The sequence below is a fragment of the Lissotriton helveticus genome, chromosome 3_1, assembly GCF_964261635.1.
Source record: "Lissotriton helveticus chromosome 3_1, aLisHel1.1, whole genome shotgun sequence".
Lineage (NCBI taxonomy): Eukaryota > Metazoa > Chordata > Amphibia > Caudata > Salamandridae > Lissotriton > Lissotriton helveticus.
The window spans coordinates 1,148,507,218-1,148,529,925 of NC_136061.1; the positions used below are offsets into that span (position 1 = coordinate 1,148,507,218).

Below are 22,708 nucleotides of genomic sequence, written 5' to 3' on the forward strand. Positions count from 1 at the left end.
ACTAAACAACTGTACTGAAGCACAGTGCGTTTTTCAAACTGTCCAAAAGGATTTTAAAGTAAAGAAAAATCGAACACCAAATCCATATTAACTTGAGGCATGAATATTAAAATACACTCTAAAACTTACAGACCAAATCATTGATAAGCCTACCGTGATTCATCTTTGTCAAAGCTAACAAAATGTATATTTTGGCATAAAAAATGCATTGTCATTAACACCTTTGTTATCTGTACTGGCATGCTGGAGTGTATGCAGTCGTTGGCATAGGTTTATGACATCGTTCTGACAGTTGTGATCTACAATGACAATTCTGCTGTTCTTTTTCTGCAGATGTTTAGTAGCATTGGACGAAATATAGTGAGGTTGGCACTTGTGAATTGAATACAGATCTTATATTATAGCCTGCTTTTGTTACATGCCCTGAACCCACATCCCTGGACTATAATGAAGGACAGGGCCCTTAACAATGGAATAGCCCGAGGCAAAAGGACTATAAGTGCCATTAGAACCTTCCACCCACTCAGGGTAGAATGTTCTAATTTAAAAATGGGATAAACACAAACAATAGAGTATCAGAGCCAAAGGCTTATACCAGCCATTATTAGTTTTAAGCCTCTTTACTGACTTCCATGGAGGTCCCCACATTTCAATGTTCAAATTCAATTTATTTACAAGCTGCTGGAGACAAAATGTGTCAGTGCAGCAAAGTCAATACTTCCTTTCTAATTTCATCTATTATTCCACCCATACAATTTGATAGTTTACCCTACCTTTTGTCCTTCGTGCCTTGAATCTTTGCACCCAGTGTGCATGCAGTCCTCTAAGGGCACACAGCGCTTCGTGACTGCAATACTTTCTCCACTGAAATCCATTATGTGTTGAGTGTAGCAGTACCTTGTCTCTATTAAACAAAGAAAAACGCATGTGGTAATAACATACATATGTAAGTGGCAGGGACTATGTTATTTAATGATAGTAAAACACACAAGATGATGGACGGAATGTTGCACAATGGCAAAACATTCACCCCCAGTCACAGATCTGGGTTTAATCCATCATTATTTTGCTCACCAAGCCACCCCAGTTCAGACATGGCTGTATGCGAATCAGTCTTGGCCCTGTGCCTCATGGGAACAGTCCAGCCCGAACTGCCAAGCCATGTCTTCCCTGGACCGGAATCAAGCATCCTAGGACCGGTTTCTGGCTATCAGCCGTATTCAGCCAGGATAGCTTGACTTTTTGCATTCAATGATAGTAACCTTAAAAGTTGTTACATGGTCAGTGCATCTAAACCTCTCTGATATGCTCTGTGACTACAATGGGTTCATCATGGACACTGTGCTGACCAATACATATTAACCACCCTTTTCTTCCATTGATTCAGATTAATTGCTGTCAGCCTCCTACCCACCATGACTAGGACTCCCACACAAATGAGTTCAAGGCATTCATCCCCTTTCCCTCTTCAAATCAGTTCCAAGCGGACACCTACTTCTAGAGGGTCATGACAGGCGTTACCATATACACCATTTTGTACTATATATATATATATATATATATATATATATATATATATATCCAATTCGAACAGGAACCCAAAATTTGAATTGAAGCCACAGGAAGTAAATTCAGCTCGTTTTATTTTCTTGTAAATTGCAGCTTGCTGGCAGGCACAAAACACAGGAAACCACATCAGAAATTCAAACGCCAGGACGCGTTTCAGGAGTTCATCCCTTCTTCAGCAGCGTAAGTTCTGAGTGAATTAAAAGCACTGTTCATGGCGCACGTCTTTTTACACATACCTGCCTCAGTGGGCGTGGTTATATGCGCGGCTCTCTGGGAACCGTAGTGCTATCTGTATTTCCCTCGTGGGCGGGCTTTCATTCCTCATGTTTATGAATATTCAATTTCCCAAGTGGGTCGATGCGCTTTGCTGGCGAGTGACTGCCCTGCTTTGTAGATGCAATCTCGAGCGTCAAGCTGGCACTTCCCTGTTAGTAGTCAGCTTGTCTTCCTCCCAAAGCACAAACATCATGCTGATGTCTGAACGGGTCCGCTCTGGCAATGGGCTTCAGTTCACGACCTAGGGCAGGCCGTAAATATCCAATTCGAACAGGAACCCAAAATTTGAATTGAAGCCACAGGAAGTAAATTCAGCTCGTTTTATTTTCTTGTAAATTGCAGCTTGCTGGCAGGCACAAAACACAGGAAACCATATCAGAAATTCAAACGCCAGGACGCGTTTCAGGAGTTCATCCCTTCTTCAGCAGCGTAAGTTCTGAGTGAATTAAAAGCACTGTTCATGGCGCACGTCTTTTTACACATACCTGCCTCAGTGGGCGTGGTTATATGCACGGCTCTCTGGGAACCGTAGTGCTATCTGTATTTCCCTCGTGGGCGTGCTTTCATTCCTCATGTTTATGAATATTCAATTTCCCAAGTGGGTCGATGCGCTTTGCTGGCGAGTGACTGCCCTGCTTTGTAGATGCAATTTCGAGCGTCAAGCTGGCACTTCCCTGTTAGTAGTCAGCTTGTCTTCCTCCCAAAGCACAAACATCATGCTGATGTCTGAACGGGTCCGCTCTGGCGATGGGCTTCAGTTCACGACCTAGGGCAGGCCGTAAATATCCAATTCGAACAGGAACCCAAAATTTGAATTGAAGCCACAGGAAGTAAATTCAGCTCGTTTTATTTTCTTGTAAATTGCAGCTTGCTGGCAGGCACAAAACACAGGAAACCACATCAGAAATTCAAACGCCAGGACGCGTTTCAGGAGTTCATCCCTTCTTCAGCAGCGTAAGTTCTGAGTGAATTAAAAGCACTGTTCATGGCGCACGTCTTTTTACACATACCTGCCTCAGTGGGCGTGGTTATATGCACGGCTCTCTGGGAACCGTAGTGCTATCTGTATTTCCCTCGTGGGCGTGCTTTCATTCCTCATGTTTATGAATATTCAATTTCCCAAGTGGGTCGATGCGCTTTGCTGGCGAGTGACTGCCCTGCTTTGTAGATGCAATTTCGAGCGTCAAGCTGGCACTTCCCTGTTAGTAGTCAGCTTGTCTTCCTATCAAAGCACAAACATCATGCTGATGTCTGAACGGGTCCGCTCTGGCGATGGGCTTCAGTTCACGACCTAGGGCAGGCCGTAAATATCCAATTCGAACAGGAAGTAAATTCAGCTCGCTCACGTTGGGTGAGGTGTTGATGTCAGCCTCACTCCCGCCTACAGAAATCCCGGTGACATTCAGGGTGAAGCGGTATGGGGTAAATGGAGACGGCGTGATCCTATGTGCATGGGTCAAGAAGGACGCCCCACAGCAATTAAGTTCCGCTCCACGCAGCAACCTATAGCCGGATAACAAACATGACTAATGCATGCTGGGACTGGTAGGCGGTCGTCACTAATCACGTCCTACCTAAGGTTGTATGCGCTGGTATACACCTTTAAGAAGCGGGGCTGCAAGCTACCTATCAGGAGGGGGCAGGTATTTAACCTATGAAACACGACCCTCCCTGTTTTATTCACTACCCTAGAAGGCAGACAACGTGCCGAAATGCATTCGCCCATTGAGGGGTTATGGGTCTGTCACTCGCCTGTGCTGATGGATTAAAGCTGTTTTCCATACCTACCCTGCTGTTGGTCTCTTCACTGGATCTTGGGATGTGGTGTGGAATGTCTATATTTCAGCGCGCTTGCCAGTAAACGCGCCAAGAGACCCCCGCCTCATGAAGTTGACTCTGCAACTACTGGAAAAAGGAATTCTCCGGGGTACCGGAATCTTCAGAGTCCCCCTGGCTGTTCGGGACTTCGGCGGTGTAGGGGTTTTAAAAAGCCTAACGTTGGGTGAGGTGTTGATGTCAGCCTCACTCCCGCCTACAGAAATCCCGGTGACATTCAGGGTGAAGCGGTATGGGGTAAATGGAGACGGCGTGATCCTATGTGCATGGGTCAAGAAGGACGCCCCACAGCAATTAAGTTCCGCTCCACGCAGCAACCTATAGCCGGATAACAAACATGACTAATGCATGCTGGGACTGGTAGGCGGTCGTCACTAATCACGTCCTACCTAAGGTTGTATGCGCTGGTATACACCTTTAAGAAGCGGGGCTGCAAGCTACCTATCAGGAGGGGGCAGGTATTTAACCTATGAAACACGACCCTCCCTGTTTTATTCACTACCCTAGAAGGCAGACAACGTGCCGAAATGCATTCGCCCATTGAGGGGTTATGGGTCTGTCACTCGCCTGTGCTGATGGATTAAAGCTGTTTTCCATACCTACCCTGCTGTTGGTCTCTTCACTGGATCTTGGGATGTGGTGTGGAATGTCTATATTTCAGCGCGCTTGCCAGTAAACGCGCCAAGAGACCCCCGCCTCATGAAGTTGACTCTGCAACTACTGGAAAAAGGAATTCTCCGGGGTACCGGAATCTTCAGAGTCCCCCTGGCTGTTCGGGACTTCGGCGGTGTAGGGGTTTTAAAAAGCCTAACGTTGGGTGAGGTGTTGATGTCAGCCTCACTCCCGCCTACAGAAATCCCGGTGACATTCAGGGTGAAGCGGTATGGGGTAAATGGAGACGGCGTGATCCTATGTGCATGGGTCAAGAAGGACGCCCCACAGCAATTAAGTTCCGCTCCACGCAGCAACCTATAGCCGGATAACAAACATGACTAATGCATGCTGGGACTGGTAGGCGGTCGTCACTAATCACGTCCTACCTAAGGTTGTATGCGCTGGTATACACCTTTAAGAAGCGGGGCTGCAAGCTACCTATCAGGAGGGGGCAGGTATTTAACCTATGAAACACGACCCTCCCTGTTTTATTCACTACCCTAGAAGGCAGACAACGTGCCGAAATGCATTCGCCCATTGAGGGGTTATGGGTCTGTCACTCGCCTGTGCTGATGGATTAAAGCTGTTTTCCATACCTACCCTGCTGTTGGTCTCTTCACTGGATCTTGGGATGTGGTGTGGAATGTCTATATATATATATCTATATATTCCCAGCGTTTGACCAAACCCAGTGGTCACTGATTGAGTCGCACACTGACACAGTAAATTTTTAAAGATTTATTCAATTACTCGAGTATATGGACAGACGCGTTTCGGCTACACCTTCCTCAATGTCACAAAATTCATTTGAAAGTGATGCAACTTTATAAAGAAAATATGTGAACAAAATCATCAAAATTATGAGAGGACTCACAATTCATGGAAATGGCAACATAAATGAGGGACAAAAAAGTAAATGTTATTTGAAATCAACATGGCGGTCATATTTTAAGGTCTTTTTAAAATATTCATTATTTACCATTAGATGCGATGATGCGAAAATAATCTCATATTTCAATCAGTTATATACATATATAACTCATTATACTCAATTTGTTAGACCCATGAATTATTTATGAAGTCAACTAATACATGTTGTGTTCCACATGATTGTTACAATGACTTATTCTCGCCTTGTATAGGCATTTGCATCATCTAAGACCTATTTAGGCCGCTCTCCATAACTGTGCCCTGAATGGGCATTTTTGTCACACTTTCGCCTAGGGACCTATTCCCTTATCTTCTACCTATGGTGATGTTGATCCATGTGGATTATTTTAGCTTCTCAACTCTATTCTACATGGACCCAAAGCTTCTCATCATTGTTTAAATCCCGTGGGGCTTTGGTTTGCAATTCAATGATGTTTCGGGATTCGAGTTTGGGAATGCTCTAACTCTATCGCCTCCTCTTTCTTTTTTGGACAGAAGAATTTGAGCAAATTGGCATTCGATATATGTTGCTCTTCAATATGCCTTGCCACAGGATAGGTTGCATCCTGATTTTTAACAGCACGCATGTGCTCCAATATCCTTTTTTTGGGGAGATGGATCGTACTTCCCACATAACTCCTGTTGCAGTGGCACATGAGACAATAAACCATATGATCTGAATTACAGTTCATCAATTTATTGATCCTGCACATTTTCTTCCTTCCTGGTACTGAGAATTCCTTCACCTTGCCGCTATTCCTGCATGCCTTGCAGGCCATGCAGGGATAGAAGCCGGTAATCATGTATTTTTTCCTGGCAGTTTTTGAAAAATGACTTCTCACATGCTGATCTTTTAGTGCTGGACTTCTCCTGTAGGTAATCAGGGGCGAATGTGAGGTTAGCGAGCCTATGACCTGATCTGATCTCAAGACTTTCCAATTCCTTAGGAATATCTGAAACAGCTCAGTGGACCCTATAGGGTATTTGGTTATCATCCTTACTGGTCCTGTAACATCAGTTTTCTTATTCTCATCTGGAGTGGATATAAGATTTTCCCTCATTACCTGTTTCATTTTGTCACTGGCTTTTTTGAGAGTTCCTCTCTTGTAACCTCTCAAGGTAAAGCGATCAAAGGCTTTTTCATTTTCTGTCTTAAAGTCTTCATCAAGTGAAAAGTTTTGTCTCAATCTGATCAATTCCCAGTAAGGGATTCCATTGATCATACTTTTGGGGTGAAAACTGTTTGCGTGCAATACACTATTGCCCGCTGTGGGCTTTCTGTACAGTGTAGTCTCAATCCTGTTGTTTTTTATGAACCTCATTTAATCTAAGTAAGGCACACTGTTTTTGCTCAAACATTCAGTGAATTTCAGGTTGACCTCATTGTTGTTAAGTTCTACTATGTACTCTCTGGCCTCCTCCACTGACCCTCTCCATACAATGAAGAGGTCGTCAATGTATCTTGATCACAGGATCACATTGTCTAACCAGATTTCGTTCTTCCCCGCCCAGGCCACGTGCTTCTCCCACCAGCCAATGAACAAGTTTGCATGGCTGGGGGGCGAAGCACGTGCCCATCGCGGTACCCTGACGCTGTTGAAACAGTTCTCCTGCAAACAAAAAATTTTTATTTTCCAGGCAGTATGTAATCAATTCAATTAACATAACGTTGTGCTCAAAATATTTCAGCTCTCTCTTTTTAATAAAAAACTCCACAGCCTGTACACCGTTACGGTGTTCTATACTCGTATAGAGGCTCATTATGTCCAGGGTCAGCAGCAGCATGTCTGGTTCCCACTCGATGTTGGAAATTATTCTCAAAAAATCTTTAGGGTCCTTAACATAGGAGCAGAGGTCGACCACTAGTGGCATCAAAAAACAGTCAATATAGATGGAGGTGTTCTCCAGTAAGCTGTTCTTAGATGATACTATTGGCCTTCCCGGCGGATTTGTTACACTCCTGTGGACTTTTGGGAGATGGTAAAAGGTAGGTAGATCTGGGGACTCACAATAGATGAACTGAAAATCCCCCTCCCTTAGTATCCCTTTATCTCTCCATTGTGTTGCCAGTTTGTTAAACTCTTGGATACTCCTTTCGTAGTTGTGTATATATATACAAACACACACACACGATAACCTTCTGAGGTTAAGGTTACTCTGCTTCCTCCTTTTCTTAAATGCCCTTCCTTGTTTGATATGCTTGACTTCCTGAGAAAGTGGGGTGCTTTGTGAGGACCTCCCTTGTGACTGTGCACTTGAGGTCCCTTTTCTTTTTCTGAAAATGAAGTACTTCAATCGAGCTGCTCACCTCAAGTGCTGCTCTCCAAGTACTGAGGAGTCCCTTGTCGATTACAAACGTTAGGAAGCGCTGTTATTATGTCTATTTTTCTCACCTCCTTCTTCATATTTTGCCTTGGGCAAATTCAACATCTGCCTTAGCCTTTAAGACCCCGTTACAGAGACTGGTGCTACTTTATGAGTGTTGTTTCACTGCAGTCCATTTCACTGAATAATAAGAATGGTGAATGACTTAATTTTCAAACACCCCTTCTAAAAAGAAGGGTTGTGGATAGTTTTGAATTGTCCTGGCCATTTATTTGGGTGCAAAGCCAATTTTCAAAAAATAAAATCCTTCCTGACTGAGGGCCTAACGTCAACATTGGGAATTGCACCCCTACTTAAATCGGGTGCTTTAACTGTAAAGCTAATGCCAAGCCCCGGTCCCTTTGGTGTGCTTTCAATTTCAACTTACAATTGCCAGAAATGTGTTTTCATGCGCCAGAGGAGGACGCACTATGCCACTGACTCCTCATGACCTATTTTATTCACCAATCGTTCTTTTCAAAATAAAGCATGCTGATGGTTTAATGTGAAGGGAATGTTGACAAAATGAACTGTTCCATTGATAAAGTGGCAATGACTTACAAGGAAACTCACAGACATATCTCATTGAAAAAGTCAGACTGACAGCAAAAGTATGGAATGGAATTTCCTAATCTTTTCTCACCACTATACATAAGCCAGTGTAGGAAGAGGTCAGAGAAGCAGAAAGGGGTTCAATAGTCTAAAGTTCTTAAAGCAAATCCCATCTCGAAAGATAAGATCATCCATACTTAAAATGCCCAGTTGCTTTCCACACTTGCCCTAAAGGCCATTTAATGCTGTAAGTAGAAGCAATATAAATAAAGACGTTTTTTGAGAGACTTTACTTATAGTTTTGCACAGAGAGTTAAATAAATTGATTTCCCAGGGTTATTTAAATAAAATTAATGTGTTTCATTTTATAAAATAACCTGCAATATCAATTATAAATTCTTCATGATGCTATGAGAACCGCACTAGTTACAATTCAGAAACATAAGTGCATAAGGAACTTTTTTTATCGTGTATGAACTTCTAGATGAATGCAGATTCTACAAACAACGTTCCCAAAAAAGCATTCATGTACTCGTTAGTCTCTGACATGTTTCAAACAGACTCGGTAAGTGGGGGGAATTATAGGATGGGTGCTCCAACATTTGCATTTGCTTTCCAATCCCCATACGAAATTTTTGTGCTCTGACTTCTCATCCATTGATTGACCCCAAATTTGGACCTGAATTATAATTGTAGCTGAAATCGCGGCCTAAAATGTGAATATCAGCTTCTCATCTGAATGGCTCATTTGCTGTCAGAAGCTAAACATTTTAGCCATGCCTTGACCAGAGTACCCATACCAGTTACTAAAACCTTGCTTACAGGTAAGGAGCAAAGGAAGAGCCTTCTGCTAGTACTAGCAAGGCGTGTCTGAAGCTTTTCCCTGGGGGCACATTATTGTCCTGGGCATTTCAAGTGCCCGGTAGATATATTTGCCATATCAGAGAATTTCTCCAGTCCATGTACTTGCCCCAATTAAATTTTCTGACTCCTGAGTTTTCCCTGATGCTCTGTGACCAATATCTGTGTATGCAGTACCATCAGCGTATGCCGCTGCCCAGTTATATTGCCTGCAGTACCCGCTGGGCAATACCATTAGCAAAACCTGGTTGTAAGCCTTGTACCCTGTGGCGATAACACATGGGCTAATATCCGGGCCTACAGTACCCTCAGGGACTCAGCCATTCCATGTGTTAATATGTCATGCTTTGTGGCTTTTCCCTACAGTTAATGGGCACATGGCATGACCTTTTTTAAATATATATTATACATGTCTCCCCTGCTACTGCCCCTTACTAGTCGGCCCCTGCATACATATTGGAAGCAGGGGCAAACTATATGAGGTGGCCTTAGGTTTCTGAGTGACATCATAGACAATGTGAGAATCACTTGTTGTCTGTTTGCTGTTACTCAGAACCCCTGGGTGAAAAATCTCCTCAATATTTATAGATACTATCAATAATTCTATAAATTAGAACACAGAACATTAAGTTCTCCAGTAAAAACAGTGGAGCGCCTCAGAGCCAGTAATGGCTGATACAGACCTTCTGCCTCAGCATTCTGATGTCTGCCTTTCTGTGCCTCCCTTTTTAATTTAGAACATACTACCCTCAGTGATTGGACAGTTCTAATAACCTTAACTTGTTTTATCCCGCCAGTGTAAGGCCCTCTCCCTTATTATAGGTCCTTGCCTGAAGCTTGGGCCTACAACTCAGGTTCAGGGTCTTCAGCAACTGGTATAGACCTAGGCAGCGGGCTATAATGACCCCAGATCCTCTACAAAAGGTCCTTGATAAAAAGACATGCATGTGGTTGTAAAATTGATTTTGATAAGTTTATTTTGTTTTGAATGAAAAAGCTAACCATGACCATCTATTACAACACAGCTTTTGTACATGCCGTATTTCAAGTTCTAACTTTCTTAATTTTGGAAAGGTTGGAAAGGTTGAAATTAAAGATAGTTAACAGCACACAATGTGCCTCACGTGTTTGCATTATTCCTGCAGTTACAGTATATTATTTAATACACAGGTACTCAAGTGTGATAATAAATGTTATATAAAACATATACACGTATTTTTTTATTACTATTACCATAAAAAATAAAAAAATAATATAAGAACTCATTTAATAATATATTTTTATGGATATCATAATATGCATTCTTTCACGAAGCACATTTACTCTATCTACACTGTAGAGATTGAGGTCTTAAGATGTAGTTAGATCAAGGATTTAAGTGGGCTTCATATTTTGGGAACAACATACCCTATATTTATTTGTTTTACAAAAACAGTTCCTCTACATTTTGTTAAAAATTGTTCTCGGATGCTTAATCCTGACCCTGAGATGCTTCTTGAGGAAAGGCAAAGGAGGGGGTACTGTGAAGGCAAGGGAGATACAGACAGTAAAAGAAGAAACAGCCTTTTCGACAGGATGTCTGTACCTGAAAAAAAGTTAATGTGTGCAATTAGTTAATAAGCAAATCTACAGGCTGTTAGGGAGCCAATATATGCCTTTAATTGAATCAGTCATTTGAGGCTACATGGTGACAAAGATGTATTCTGTTGTATGCGTTAGATACAGTTTGTGTATTACTAGACCATATATTTTGGAAGCAAACGTCTTATCTTAAGCACTTAGGGCCACATGCATCAAAGTAAGGAATTGCGATTCCAAAATTACAATTTTTAAAGAATTGCAATTTAGGAATCGCAATTACTTATGCAAGTAGGAATTGCCCAAAAAAATTGCGATTCCTACACATTCCTTAATTGCGAATATCAAGTTGCGATTCGCAATTAAGGAATGACTTCCCATTCATTCCTATGGGTCTAGAGGCCCAATTAAGAGAATTACAAAAAATTGTGATTTCCTTAAGTGCAAATAGCAAAAAGGGTACATGCATCTCAAAAACCCAATTTGCGATCGCAAACGGCCGAATTTTGCAATTCGCACTATTTGCGACCGCAAAATGGTTTGATACATGTGCCCCTAAATCTCGTTGCACATTTTGTAGACACCAATCTTAAAGTGTGTGAGTAACACAATGTCAAAATAATAACTTGTGTGTTCACAGTCTTTTCAGTGGTAAGCTGTGAGCTTGTAGCACTATAAATGCATGTCACTCTTCCCCATTGTACTAATCAGAGTTCAGGTCTGCTGTGATTGCATTAACCCAGTTAACTTTTTTTCCGTAAAAGTTAATTTCCCAAAAATGACTTTAACTGTCATTTAATTTTCATAAAGGTATATCCATTATTTTATATGCAGTTACCTGAAGTCGAAAGGCTAACAAAATAGTCGTAGACATTTTAGTACCTTTTAGCCACGTCTTTTATATCGCCCCCAAACTCATAAGACTCTGTCTCCATTGAACATAGGACCACAGTGCCAATACTTTTTTATGCACTCAGACTGCTGATTAGCTTGACTTCAAGGACGACTTACCTTGGGGACAGAAGAAATCAGGAGCCCAGCGATTGCATTCGTAATTGTCTACTGCGTTTTCACAGGTAAAACATTTAAACCCGCCTGGGTATGGTGTAGCTAGAAAAAAAAGAAAATTGTAGATGTAAGGTGAAATTGCTGTGTATTCATATTGATTCTATAAAGAAGTACATGACTAACAGAAATGGTCCTTCTGTACATTAAAAGATTGCCAAATATACAGTTGCCAAGGTTATACTTTAGGGGCTAGAATTCTTGTAGGATTTACACCAACACTGAATCTAGTACCCCAATTAACATCAAACAACCATTTTTGGGGTTAAATATTTTTTAAACGAGTGATTAAGCATTCCCTTGTAGTACAACCACAGACTATAGTAGCCCTGTTGAACCTCCTTTGCACAATTGTGTTTTTTAATTCACGCTAATTGCACTTTAGTATTCATTACATACCAAAACGTCTGATTGTGTCAAACCCTTGTGTATCACAAGATTTAAGGTGCTTTCTACTTCAGCCACCTGCTTTGCACTCACATAACAGGAACATAGTCCTTCTGATATGTCTATAGCTCTATTGACATGATAGAAGGATTATGTATTGCTATGGAAAACAAATAACATCTGTAGGACCGTAGGTGTTATTTTCTGTAATTACAGCAGTTTTTTCTTCCATTATGCATGCCCACTGAATGCAAACTGACTGGTACTGCAAGCAGTGGCGGTGAGTGAGTGAGGTGTAGGGTGCAGTGGGTAATGCAATGGAACTGGGAGGCCAAAGCATAGGTCTGTGGGATATGACCTCGCCAGCAGTGCATTTATCAATTATAAACCACACAGATGTGGGCAGGACGATTCTACAAGGTAAAATCGACTCTGAATATTCATAGGTCGTCCTGAATTTTAGGTGGTAACCTAGGAGTATTTAAAAGTCAACTTTGAAAATATTTGCCCCGGCCAAACAATCGTGTAACTTCTAAAAGTCCCCTTACTAGACATGCTATTTTGTGACGTTCCCAGCCGTACACTGATTACTTGTATGACCAATTCAAAGTGAGACTGCAATAGATACAGGGCTGGACTGGCTGTAGCGGGCACCGGGCATTTCCCCGGTGGGCTGCCAGTGTGGGGGCCGATTTAGACCCCTCATGAATGTTTTTGCTATCGGCGGCCGGTTTTGCAGCATAGCTGCAATATCAGCCCCCTGTAACAAAAGCGGCAGCGGTGAGATGATGCTTCAAACTAGCACCTCCCGCCCCCGCCCAGGGGCCGACTGAGCTGTTTGCCAGGGCTGGTTTCAGTTCCCAGTATGGTCCTGGTTAGATATAGCTTCCACATAATCAGCCTGATAGAGAACTTGGGCAACAACTCAATAACCATCTTTGATTGACTGATGTCCCTGTTTTTCGAAATTATTTACTTAAAATGATGAACTGCAGGGGAGGGGAGGATTTTTAGCACCAATATTCTATGATAAGATATCCAGAGACTCGCCTTACCTGCCCTATTCTTCCTTCGAGAATGTTAGCCTAATGCATAATAAATAGAAACAGCTCGTTTTTTTCATATCGCTTTCTACTGCATAGCAGGTTTTAAGCACACAAAATGATCAAATGAACCCTTCCTCTACAATCAAACACCAAGAAAAATCTTAATAAGATGGAAGCTAAACACAGCCGGGCCATTCACCTTGGAGGCCAGGCAACCACTTTGTTGGAAGCTGGGTTGTGGACTGCACCACAGACTCAGCCACAGTGAGACCCAGAGGTCAGACCTGGGCTGTTGCTGATCCCAGATGATAATGACCTGTGCTGACAGATACATTTTCAACCCCTCTGGCATCTATTACTTCATCTTAGAGAAGGAGGGTATGTGTGCATCTAGAGGTCCAACATGTTTTCTGTGTGGAGTCCATACAGTGTACTGACCGAATTTTAGCTCCACTGATGATAGAGTTTAAATTTTCTCGTGACTATTTTTTACACCAACATAAGATTGAATGGTTGCATTTTCGCACTAGAGAGAGAGTGAGACTCTTTCAAAATAGTATAAGCTTATTGTTTATGTAGCATTGTATCCATAATACTCTGTTGAACAGTTCTTCTGCAATTATTATTACATAGTATAGCAGGATACTCATTTCATTCCCCTTGATAGGATGATTTGACCATGCTTAGATTTGAACCTAAGCCGTAAAGTTCCTACAGAGGTGTCAGCATTAAGTGCTCCCCTCAATGAACTGCAATAAGATATAAAAAAGCACTTTAATGCTATGATCTAAAATACAGTGACATGGAAAAAGATAATTGAGCAGTTTAAACCTTTTTACCTGGATGACCAGCCAGAATTATCTCTAGGGACACACAAATAAATCAGACTATAAAATATGCAAATTACTATTAAAGTCATGGTCAGTAAGGTTGTTACGTATCACTTTTTTGGCATGCCAGCAATAGACAATGTTTATTATAATTACTCCTCCCCTCCCAGCCTCATTATTGCTTTGGTGTAATCAAGTGGGGGCCTGGAGGTGGTACTACAAGCTTCTAGAGTGTATGTATATTTCACTGAGTGGCTTTAGTTCCCATTGCTTCATGTGAGGAAATCCCTCAGTATACCTTTATCATGCATTACCTCACGTGTCCCTGACATTCTTCCAAATTCTGGAGAAATGTGCCAGACATTTACAAGGTCAAAAGCAATCTACAATAAATCTCAAATAACTATAATAAAAACGAACGGTTTGAATTGTGTACATTAATAATTGGTGGAAGCAAATTCATATGTCCATCCCAAAACATAAACCACATAGTGACAAAATGTACATGTGAGAAGGATGCAAGCCAAAGATATGGCCCCCACTGCCTCTAGTACTCTGATTCAGCCTTCCTGGTGATCTCATGTAACTTGAAAGGCATTCAGTCAAAATAACTCAAATGAACTGTCAAAACAAGACTATCAGTGTATTAAAATGATCGCACATCATGCACTAATTTTCCCTAATAGCTAAATTATGGTGTCTTGTGCTAACATTGGGCATTCATCATCTTTCTTATATTGATCAAACAGCAAACTAAACAGCCTTGATCTGCTCCCAGAATAAGAGAATGGAGACCAGAGCAAACAAATTGGCTTGCCAAGGTTCTGTTCAAGGGAGGGGTCAAGGGAAGAGATGTGGCTAAGTGACTGACTTTGGACATGGGGAGCTGGGTTTGAATCATCCTGCACTATAAGCCATTGGGCTAAGTTCATGCTGTATAACAAATGCAAAAAGAAGTGTGGATAGTGGCGGATCTAATTCATGCTGCTCTCCTCACATTCCTTATTCTGCTTAACCTGGTAAATTCAAAATGATGAACACATTATCTCCTGTGTTTGATAGTCTAAGTGGCCAGGCATTTGAATAGGATTTTTCGGGACACAGTATTTTGACACTGTCTGTCCAATTATATTTGTAAACTTTTTTAATGTACTTTAGTTGGGAAGCCTGGTTAATAATATCTCTGATGTATTCACACAAGTGCGCCCTTGCTGATGTAGGTAAATAGTGAAGGTTCTCTGAGCTCCCACTATGCCTTTTTTACCAATATGGCGGCCAAATTTGCTTTAATATCTATCTGATGACGCTTTGTAGCATAGACAATGGCACAGTCGCTCATAAGGGACTGCAAGGCAATTCAGTTTCAAATATCAAGATGCACTCATCAGACCATGAACAGTATCATGTGGCACATACATGTGCTTTAGATCACATACTAGGAGAAATAGCACTACAGCAATGTAAAGATATGAGATCTGTAGGAAATAAGCCCTTCTGGAAATACTGTGTTTCACCACTTACATGTGCTTTAGATCACATACTAGGAGAAATAGCACTACAGCAATGTAAAGATATGAGATCTGTAGAAAATAAGCCCTTCTGGAAATACTGTGTTTCACCACTTACGTGGCAAGTGTGCTATGGATCTGAATACAAGCAATGACATTCCCTTGTTCTCTGACTGGATCATAAAAGGCAGCCATAATTCACATGCAGGGAGCTCCTCGTGCCCCTGGGCCCAGTACGAGTGTACATGCTGCACCAATGGTAGCTATGTCCGGGACCTTAAGTGAGATGAACAAAGTTGGGGTGGTCCCCAAAAGGTGTGCGGCCTATGTAATTAAGGGTGTGGCTTAAACAAATCTTAAACAGACGGTTGCTTTACTGCCTGACCGGTATTATGGTTTCTTTCTGAGCTTTCTGTTAATGCATACATACACATAACACAACAACTAACCAGCCAGAATTATTGCCTTTGTCAATGGTTGTTATCTGTTTGAGACATATGAGTAACACGTATATATTAGTGACAACAATGACATTTGTATACAATTAATATTGAAAATGTTTAAATTCTTACATTTTGAGACTGTGAATTGAGCATTACTGAGGCATGTGCATGGGGTAACGGTCTTCAGAGTGTCTAAATCACTGTCTCCTACATGTACTTCTTCACATCTCCTACGCTTCACGCACCCACAAACTCACAACGCCGCCACTCACCTGTAAGTACTGTATTTCTTTTACTTTGGCCATGTCAATATATTGACAACTGTGTACCTCCTTCACACCTATTTACACAGAATACGTCACCACTGCTCTGCGTGCTTTTTGTACAGACCAATGAATGGATTTATTCTGAACATCTGAATTGACCCAATGACAGGGACTACACTGCCCTCAGCCTAAACCGCACAGCTCTTAAACGTATCCGTTTAAGCACCTGGAAGCGACTCAGGTTAAAGTATGCACTATACAAATATTAATATGCTGCACAAAATAATTACAGAAACACAACTTCCCGGAAATAGCTACTGCTCTTTGGAAATGCAAGATTAAGCAAAACACATGAAATATAAACAGGGCTCAAATCGCAGACATGAATTACCATAGCATTTTAATATTCATTATTAAGAAATCGATCAGTGTTTTTTCTGTATAAGTTTAGGACATAAATATAGGGCCTATAGGGACAGGTTTCAATGCCCACTTTTAATTTCTTAAAGCGCTGCAATGTCCACGTTTTACAGAACTAGAATATCAACTGAGAGTTACTCAAAAACCCCAGCTAAAATAGCTAACCCATTAGCTGCCATTTGTAAATTTCCTAAAGGTGAAAGCTTTGAGCTAGCATCACCTATTCCTGCGTCAGCGGTATGTTCTAGCTGCCAAATAGCTGACTTTGAATCCAAAAAACCCGGTTATGATTCCCAGCATCCCTCCTGGATCACTTTGTCTAAACCTGGGTGCAATATAATTTTGCGATCTTGCTACAACCAAATCCATGTTAATGTTGCAGGCAGCATTACATAAAATACTACATAGGGATCGATTCCGATTCGGGAAAAACCGCTCCGAATAGCCGTTCGGAGCGTTTTTCCTGTACGAATCGTACCCTGCAACGTCCCCCGTACGTATGACGAAGTACGATTCGTACCAGGAGCCGTACTCCGTACGAGTCGTACAAGACACCGTACGACTCTAATCTCCATACGATTCTCCCACGGAACCCGCTGTAAGCGACATCTGTACGGTTTGCGGCTGGTTTTTACGACCCAGCAAGTACGATACGTGTCGGGTACGCACAGTACGACCCTTTTTCTACAGGAGCTGAAAACAGCCGTAAAAGCAGCGTTGGTGCCGAAACAGGTACGGAATGGCCCCCCCCGGGTACGGTGCGTACCCCCCATGATCGCAGCGGTACGCACCTTACCCCTGCGATCATGGGGTGTACGAGCCGTACCCCCATTGTATGAACGGTGTACGAGCCGTACCCCCATTGTACGATCGGTGTACGAGCCGTACCCCATGTACGATGGGGGTACGGCTCGTACACCGATCGTACAATGGTGGTACGGCTCATACCTCTATCGTACAAGGGGGATACGGCTCGTACACCGATCGTACAATGGGGGTACGGCTCGTACACCCCATGATGCCAGGGGTACGGTGCATACCCCTGCGATCATGGGGTGTACGGATTGTACGGTGTGTATGTGTTTGTGTGCTTTTCCGTACGACTCGCCCTTACCTGACGTGGACCGTACGAATCGCATCCTCATACCCTGGTCCGGATCGTACTCGTCGGGTCGTACGGCATGTGTACGAGTCGTACGGTATGTGTACGAGTCGTACGGATCACGGTTTCAGCCTTGCAATACGTACGGATCGCGACGATTCGGACGGATTCACGGAATACGGATCATACTTCGCGACTCGGACGGACGGTTACGATTCGTACGGAGAGGGCTCCGGATACAAATCGTACGGACGGTTTTTTTCCCGAATCGGAATCGACCCCATAGAGTGGACTTTGTGTTAGTCCTTAGTTCATGACTGGATGGTGTCAAACCACGTTTGCGGGCCACAAAACACATAGGGGCTACGAAGCCTCCACTGAGGCCATTCATACTCTGGCTCTGCATACCGGGTCAAGTATACCCTTTCAGCACTTGACTCTAGGGTTGAGAGGATGAGCAGTCAATTGCTTCTCAGACAGGATATATGGGGATCAAAGACTCAGAACCTAAACAATCAAACAACAGGTACAATAATTCTCTGGCTAGTCCACTGCTGGTCTTCAAGTAAAAAGAAAGTACTTTAATATCACAGAATAACAGAATACTACACAATTAGATAGGAGGTACAACTGCAACGTTGACAATCTCACAGAGGGGCTTTAGTCAAGCACTACATTGCCTATGGTGCCCTTCCCCTCACTCTAGAGTATTTCCCAATAGCTATGGTGACTTTCCCACAATTCGGTCTTAGGCAAAATTACTAACAAGTGCAGGTTCACAACCAAATGTCCCCAAACAATTTAGAAAAGTACTGGTGTCATTCACACTTTGTACTCCACACAATGGATAATTCCTGGGCTTCTGGGTACTCCACACAATGGGAGAACACTTGGGCTACTCTTCTCATGCAGGGCCAGGCACTATCCATCCATCTCTGAGCAGGCAGGCAGATACACTACGATGTGCTAGACAGACACGCAGCTTCTCCAGCACATTGAGCAGACTTTAAGTGATGTCCCATCACCTCTGACACACTGGCTATTATGCAGACAGCAGCCCTGGCCGTAGAGCAGCTCTTCAATCACTATGTGAAGCACTACAAAATGGGGTGGTTTGAGTCACACTTTTATGCTCATTTTCTAGACAGGAGATGTGGAATTAATAAGGTCTTGGACACAGTTTACAGTGGTTCTCTCTCAAATGCTATTTTCTGGTTGTAGTGCAGACACATCCTTGGTGGAATGTGATGGCTCTCACAGCATGTACTAATGACACTGGCTTCAAGTAGGAGTACCCAAAACGTAGACACAATGAAGTATGAAATCTCTGCACCTCGCTCTTGTCAAACTAGCAATCCAGCTCAAACACAATTTCAAAGCATAGCCCTTTCTCCAACTTCACTCACTTCAGTTTCTGGGTCTCCACCCTCATGTCACAGGAATGCAAAAAATAAATTTCCACTGTTTGAGGAATCTGCATCCACCCTTCATCGTGTACCATGTTAAACCAGGGGCCCTACAAAATGGATCCCACTGGCCCCAGTAACATGGTCACATTGCACACAGCCTCGCTGTCATGTGGGTGCCACATATCCACCAATTAAACACAAACACACACATCACACACACACACACAGAATGTCAATGCAAGGGTCGGGATGTCACACTGAAGTAGAGCCTTTACCTGAAAACAGCCAGTAGGCTGCATTACTCCCTATTACAGGAAAAAGGATTACTATGGAGTATTAATTTGGAAAAAGAAAATGTTCTGCCGTCACAGCTTCATGTCAACAACCCAGATCACGTTGACAGAAGAGGGCATCCTTGGTGCATTCTTCCAGGTCACAAAGCAAGTCCTGGACCTTTACATTATAAAGATAGTCCTAGGTTGCAGTATGTATGCTACATTAGCATGTTAGATGAGCCATTTAAACATCAGGGTACTGGTTTCACATGCAGATGGGTTACTCACTGAAGGGGGGTAATCCGTACACCATGCAGGGGATAATTTCATCTCAACAGATAGCTTTCTTGTGTATCTCAGTTCTCAGCTCTTTACTGTATGGCTTTCCCCAATATTCACGTGTTTGCTTGTCCCTGGAGCACTTGTTATATACAATCACTTTTACCTAGCTGAGTTATATACTTCCACTGCTAATGTCATAGAACTATTTTTGGATTTCAATTCTCATTTAGCACTTCATGGGAGTGCATATCTTGAAACTTCCTCTGTCTTTTTTGCCTTTAGAGCGCTGCCGCTCTTTCCCTTGCTACCCCAACATCTCCCACCCAGACTCTTTCCTCCCACCCACCCTCCAATTACAGTGTTCCTTCTATGTACACTATTGTCTGTCCTTTTCTGTACCTCTCCTCATCTCCAACTCTTTCTCATTCCTTCCCTATTCTCGGTTCAAGGACGACATTAACCCCTTCCACGCTCATGACGAGCTGGGCTCGTCATGAAGTAGCCTGCTGCTACACTGATGACGAGCCCAGCTCGTCATGTAGTATGGCATTTACGATTTCTCAGCACAGCAGGGGAATATGCTGAGCATCCATGGGGTTAAGCACTCTGGGCGCCTCCCCATACAGATGTGGTTGGCTCATTTGTAGTGTGCAAGGTGCTGTATGGCAGTCTAACTGATTTCCTGGATACTGTTCTGCAGCACATTTCTGACCCTTTTGATGCTCCCTATCCTGAGTTTTCTTTCCCTCCCCTACCCTTCTCCCGACACCCTCTTTCACTCCATTCTGGCTGCTGCTATTGCCTTTGCCAATGCAAGGCAAAACTGATAGCTGTAACCAGAAATCTTGAAAGTATTTTTCTTGGACATTCAAAAGGGATACCACAGTTCATGGCATGAATGTTGTAGTTACAAATTTAATGTATTGCCTTTTATACTTTCAAGATGGCCGCCACATCGGGTCACAAAACATTGCATCACCCAACTTGATGGCCATCTTGAAGGTAGGAATATATTTTTTCATACGTTTTAGATGCCTAGCTTGCTGTGCTACATTGTGTCACACAACACAGTGGCAATCTTGAAAGTAACAGAACTTTTTTTATACTTTTAATTTGGTCAATGTATTGTGTCACACCACATTGAGTCACACCATGTGATGTCACCTTGAAGGTATAAGAAACAGACTGGCAAGATGCTGGCCACAACTACTGGCATTACCAATACTGGCACATTTTAACAGCACCTGGCATTGGCACAGGCAGTAGCAGTGACTACAAAGCATTAGCAAAGCATGCACCACAGTTCCTTTATATGCTAAACATTTCATACAAGCAATTCAGTTCCCAGTGATAGCATTGCATAAAATGTTAGTAATTCATCTTATAGCAATGCAAATCGTCCCACATCCTGTATTTCCCAAAGTGTCTTCCTCAAAATAAGCCCTTAGGTATCAGATTGATACATTTTTTACCAAGCTGTGAGCATCTGGGAAGACTGCTAAAGTGTGAGACTTCTATTTCTTTGCACAGTAAAGGTTATGGGTTTGTAGTCCATAAATGTGGAAATGTGCTGCAAAATACATGTTTTTGTTAATTTTATTTTAATTTCTTAAGGGAGATTCACACTGAAACTCCCTTGCAATGGTTAGGCTACCTTGGTGCTCTCACTCTCTCCTCACAATAATGGGGCTGTATGATAAATCTGACCAGAGCAGCGTCTGATTAACAACAAGAAACAACAGGCGGAAGCAAGCAAGCACCAACTGACTGGATCCATTTACAAGCAGGGGCCTCTACTAAGGCAGACAACGAGGACCTTGCTCTTATTTCTCCAATTGCAGCTTGGTTTTAGTAGTCTTGAAATTTTCATTCTTTTGCTGCACCAGACATGATGGCTGTGACTGTCTTAAGTAGGAGTAAAGAGCCTTTCTACACCACAAGACATCAGGGTTCATGTAATCCCAATGGTCTCAAAAAGATTTAATCAAGTGAAATTTAAATATGTCCTTAAAGGTGAGGCTGAGCTATCTGAGAGCACCCTACGCATCAGAAAACAATTATTAAGGAAAATTCCTGGCATGTGTTTCAGTGATTTTTAGGTCTCGCCTAGCGTTGCAGCGCATGTGCTGATCGCTCGGCGAGACATATAGTGAGAGAGAAGATTTCAGAAGGGGACTTGAAGCCCCGCCCATCATTTTCATTGGGTCGCATCAGCGTTTATGCTAAACGCTGGCTTCCCATTGAGAAGGATGATTTTTGGCCACTGCCCTTTCTCCCTTTTGTCTAGCCCATCCAGACTGGCTCGTCTGCTTCACCGCTGTCGTGAAGCAATTCCTTATCTTTATGGGGCCATCTGTTTGGGGCCATCTGTTTCTAATTAGCGTGGCCTTAGCACGGTTTCTTTATCTTTTTTCAGAGGAACGGGTGTAGCTGTGTGCCTGGTCAGACAGTTGAGTGTTTTTTGTTTGTTTAGGAACTGCTCTCTTCAACAAAACAAAGGGGCAAACAGGATCTCTCTGGGAAACCAAGCCATGCGCTTCCTTTTAGCGTGTGTATGGGGGAGTATTACGTCAAAGCCAATGAATGGGGCGTCCTCGTGCAGTTGGTGATCGATCCCTGAGTAACTACTGTAGCCAAAGTGAACATATGTATTTTGCTTGAATCTAGCCCACGCTTCGTATTCGGGTTTCCAAAGGTTGCACTGAATGCAGTTGTTATCGGAGCACGCATGCCTGCCCCTCCCAACCCCCGCCTTTGTGGGACACACTGGCCGGTAATGGGAAGGCGCAGAGACAGCACGTGCTCTAGCGAGGACACAACCACGTGGAGGAGTGGGCACCATTATACGCAGGCAGTTGTGTTGGAATGAATACCGTCACTTGCACATGTGCGGAGTGGGCAGAATCAAATAAAGGAATTAATTCAGTCACCTGCAGGCACATTGATGAACAGACCCCATCGCATTCAGGCACAGGCAGGAATGAGCACATGGGCATGGGGGAACGGGCACCACCGTTTTGTGCAGACTCACCGAGGAACGGGCACAATGACAGAC

General features: G+C 42.9%; 1 protein-coding gene across 1 annotated transcript in view; it reads right to left on the reverse strand.

The window, feature by feature from the left end:
- Window positions 1-22,708, reverse strand: part of LYPD6 (LY6/PLAUR domain containing 6) — a 139,992-nt gene that overhangs the window by 2,806 nt on the left and 114,478 nt on the right. Inside the window, exons 3-4 of the mRNA XM_078681760.1 lie at window positions 11,632-11,730; window positions 774-904 (exon numbers count right to left, since the gene is read on the reverse strand). Of these exons, the coding sequence (XP_078537886.1) occupies window positions 774-904; window positions 11,632-11,730 (230 nt within the window). The remainder of the gene's footprint in view (window positions 1-773; window positions 905-11,631; window positions 11,731-22,708) is intronic.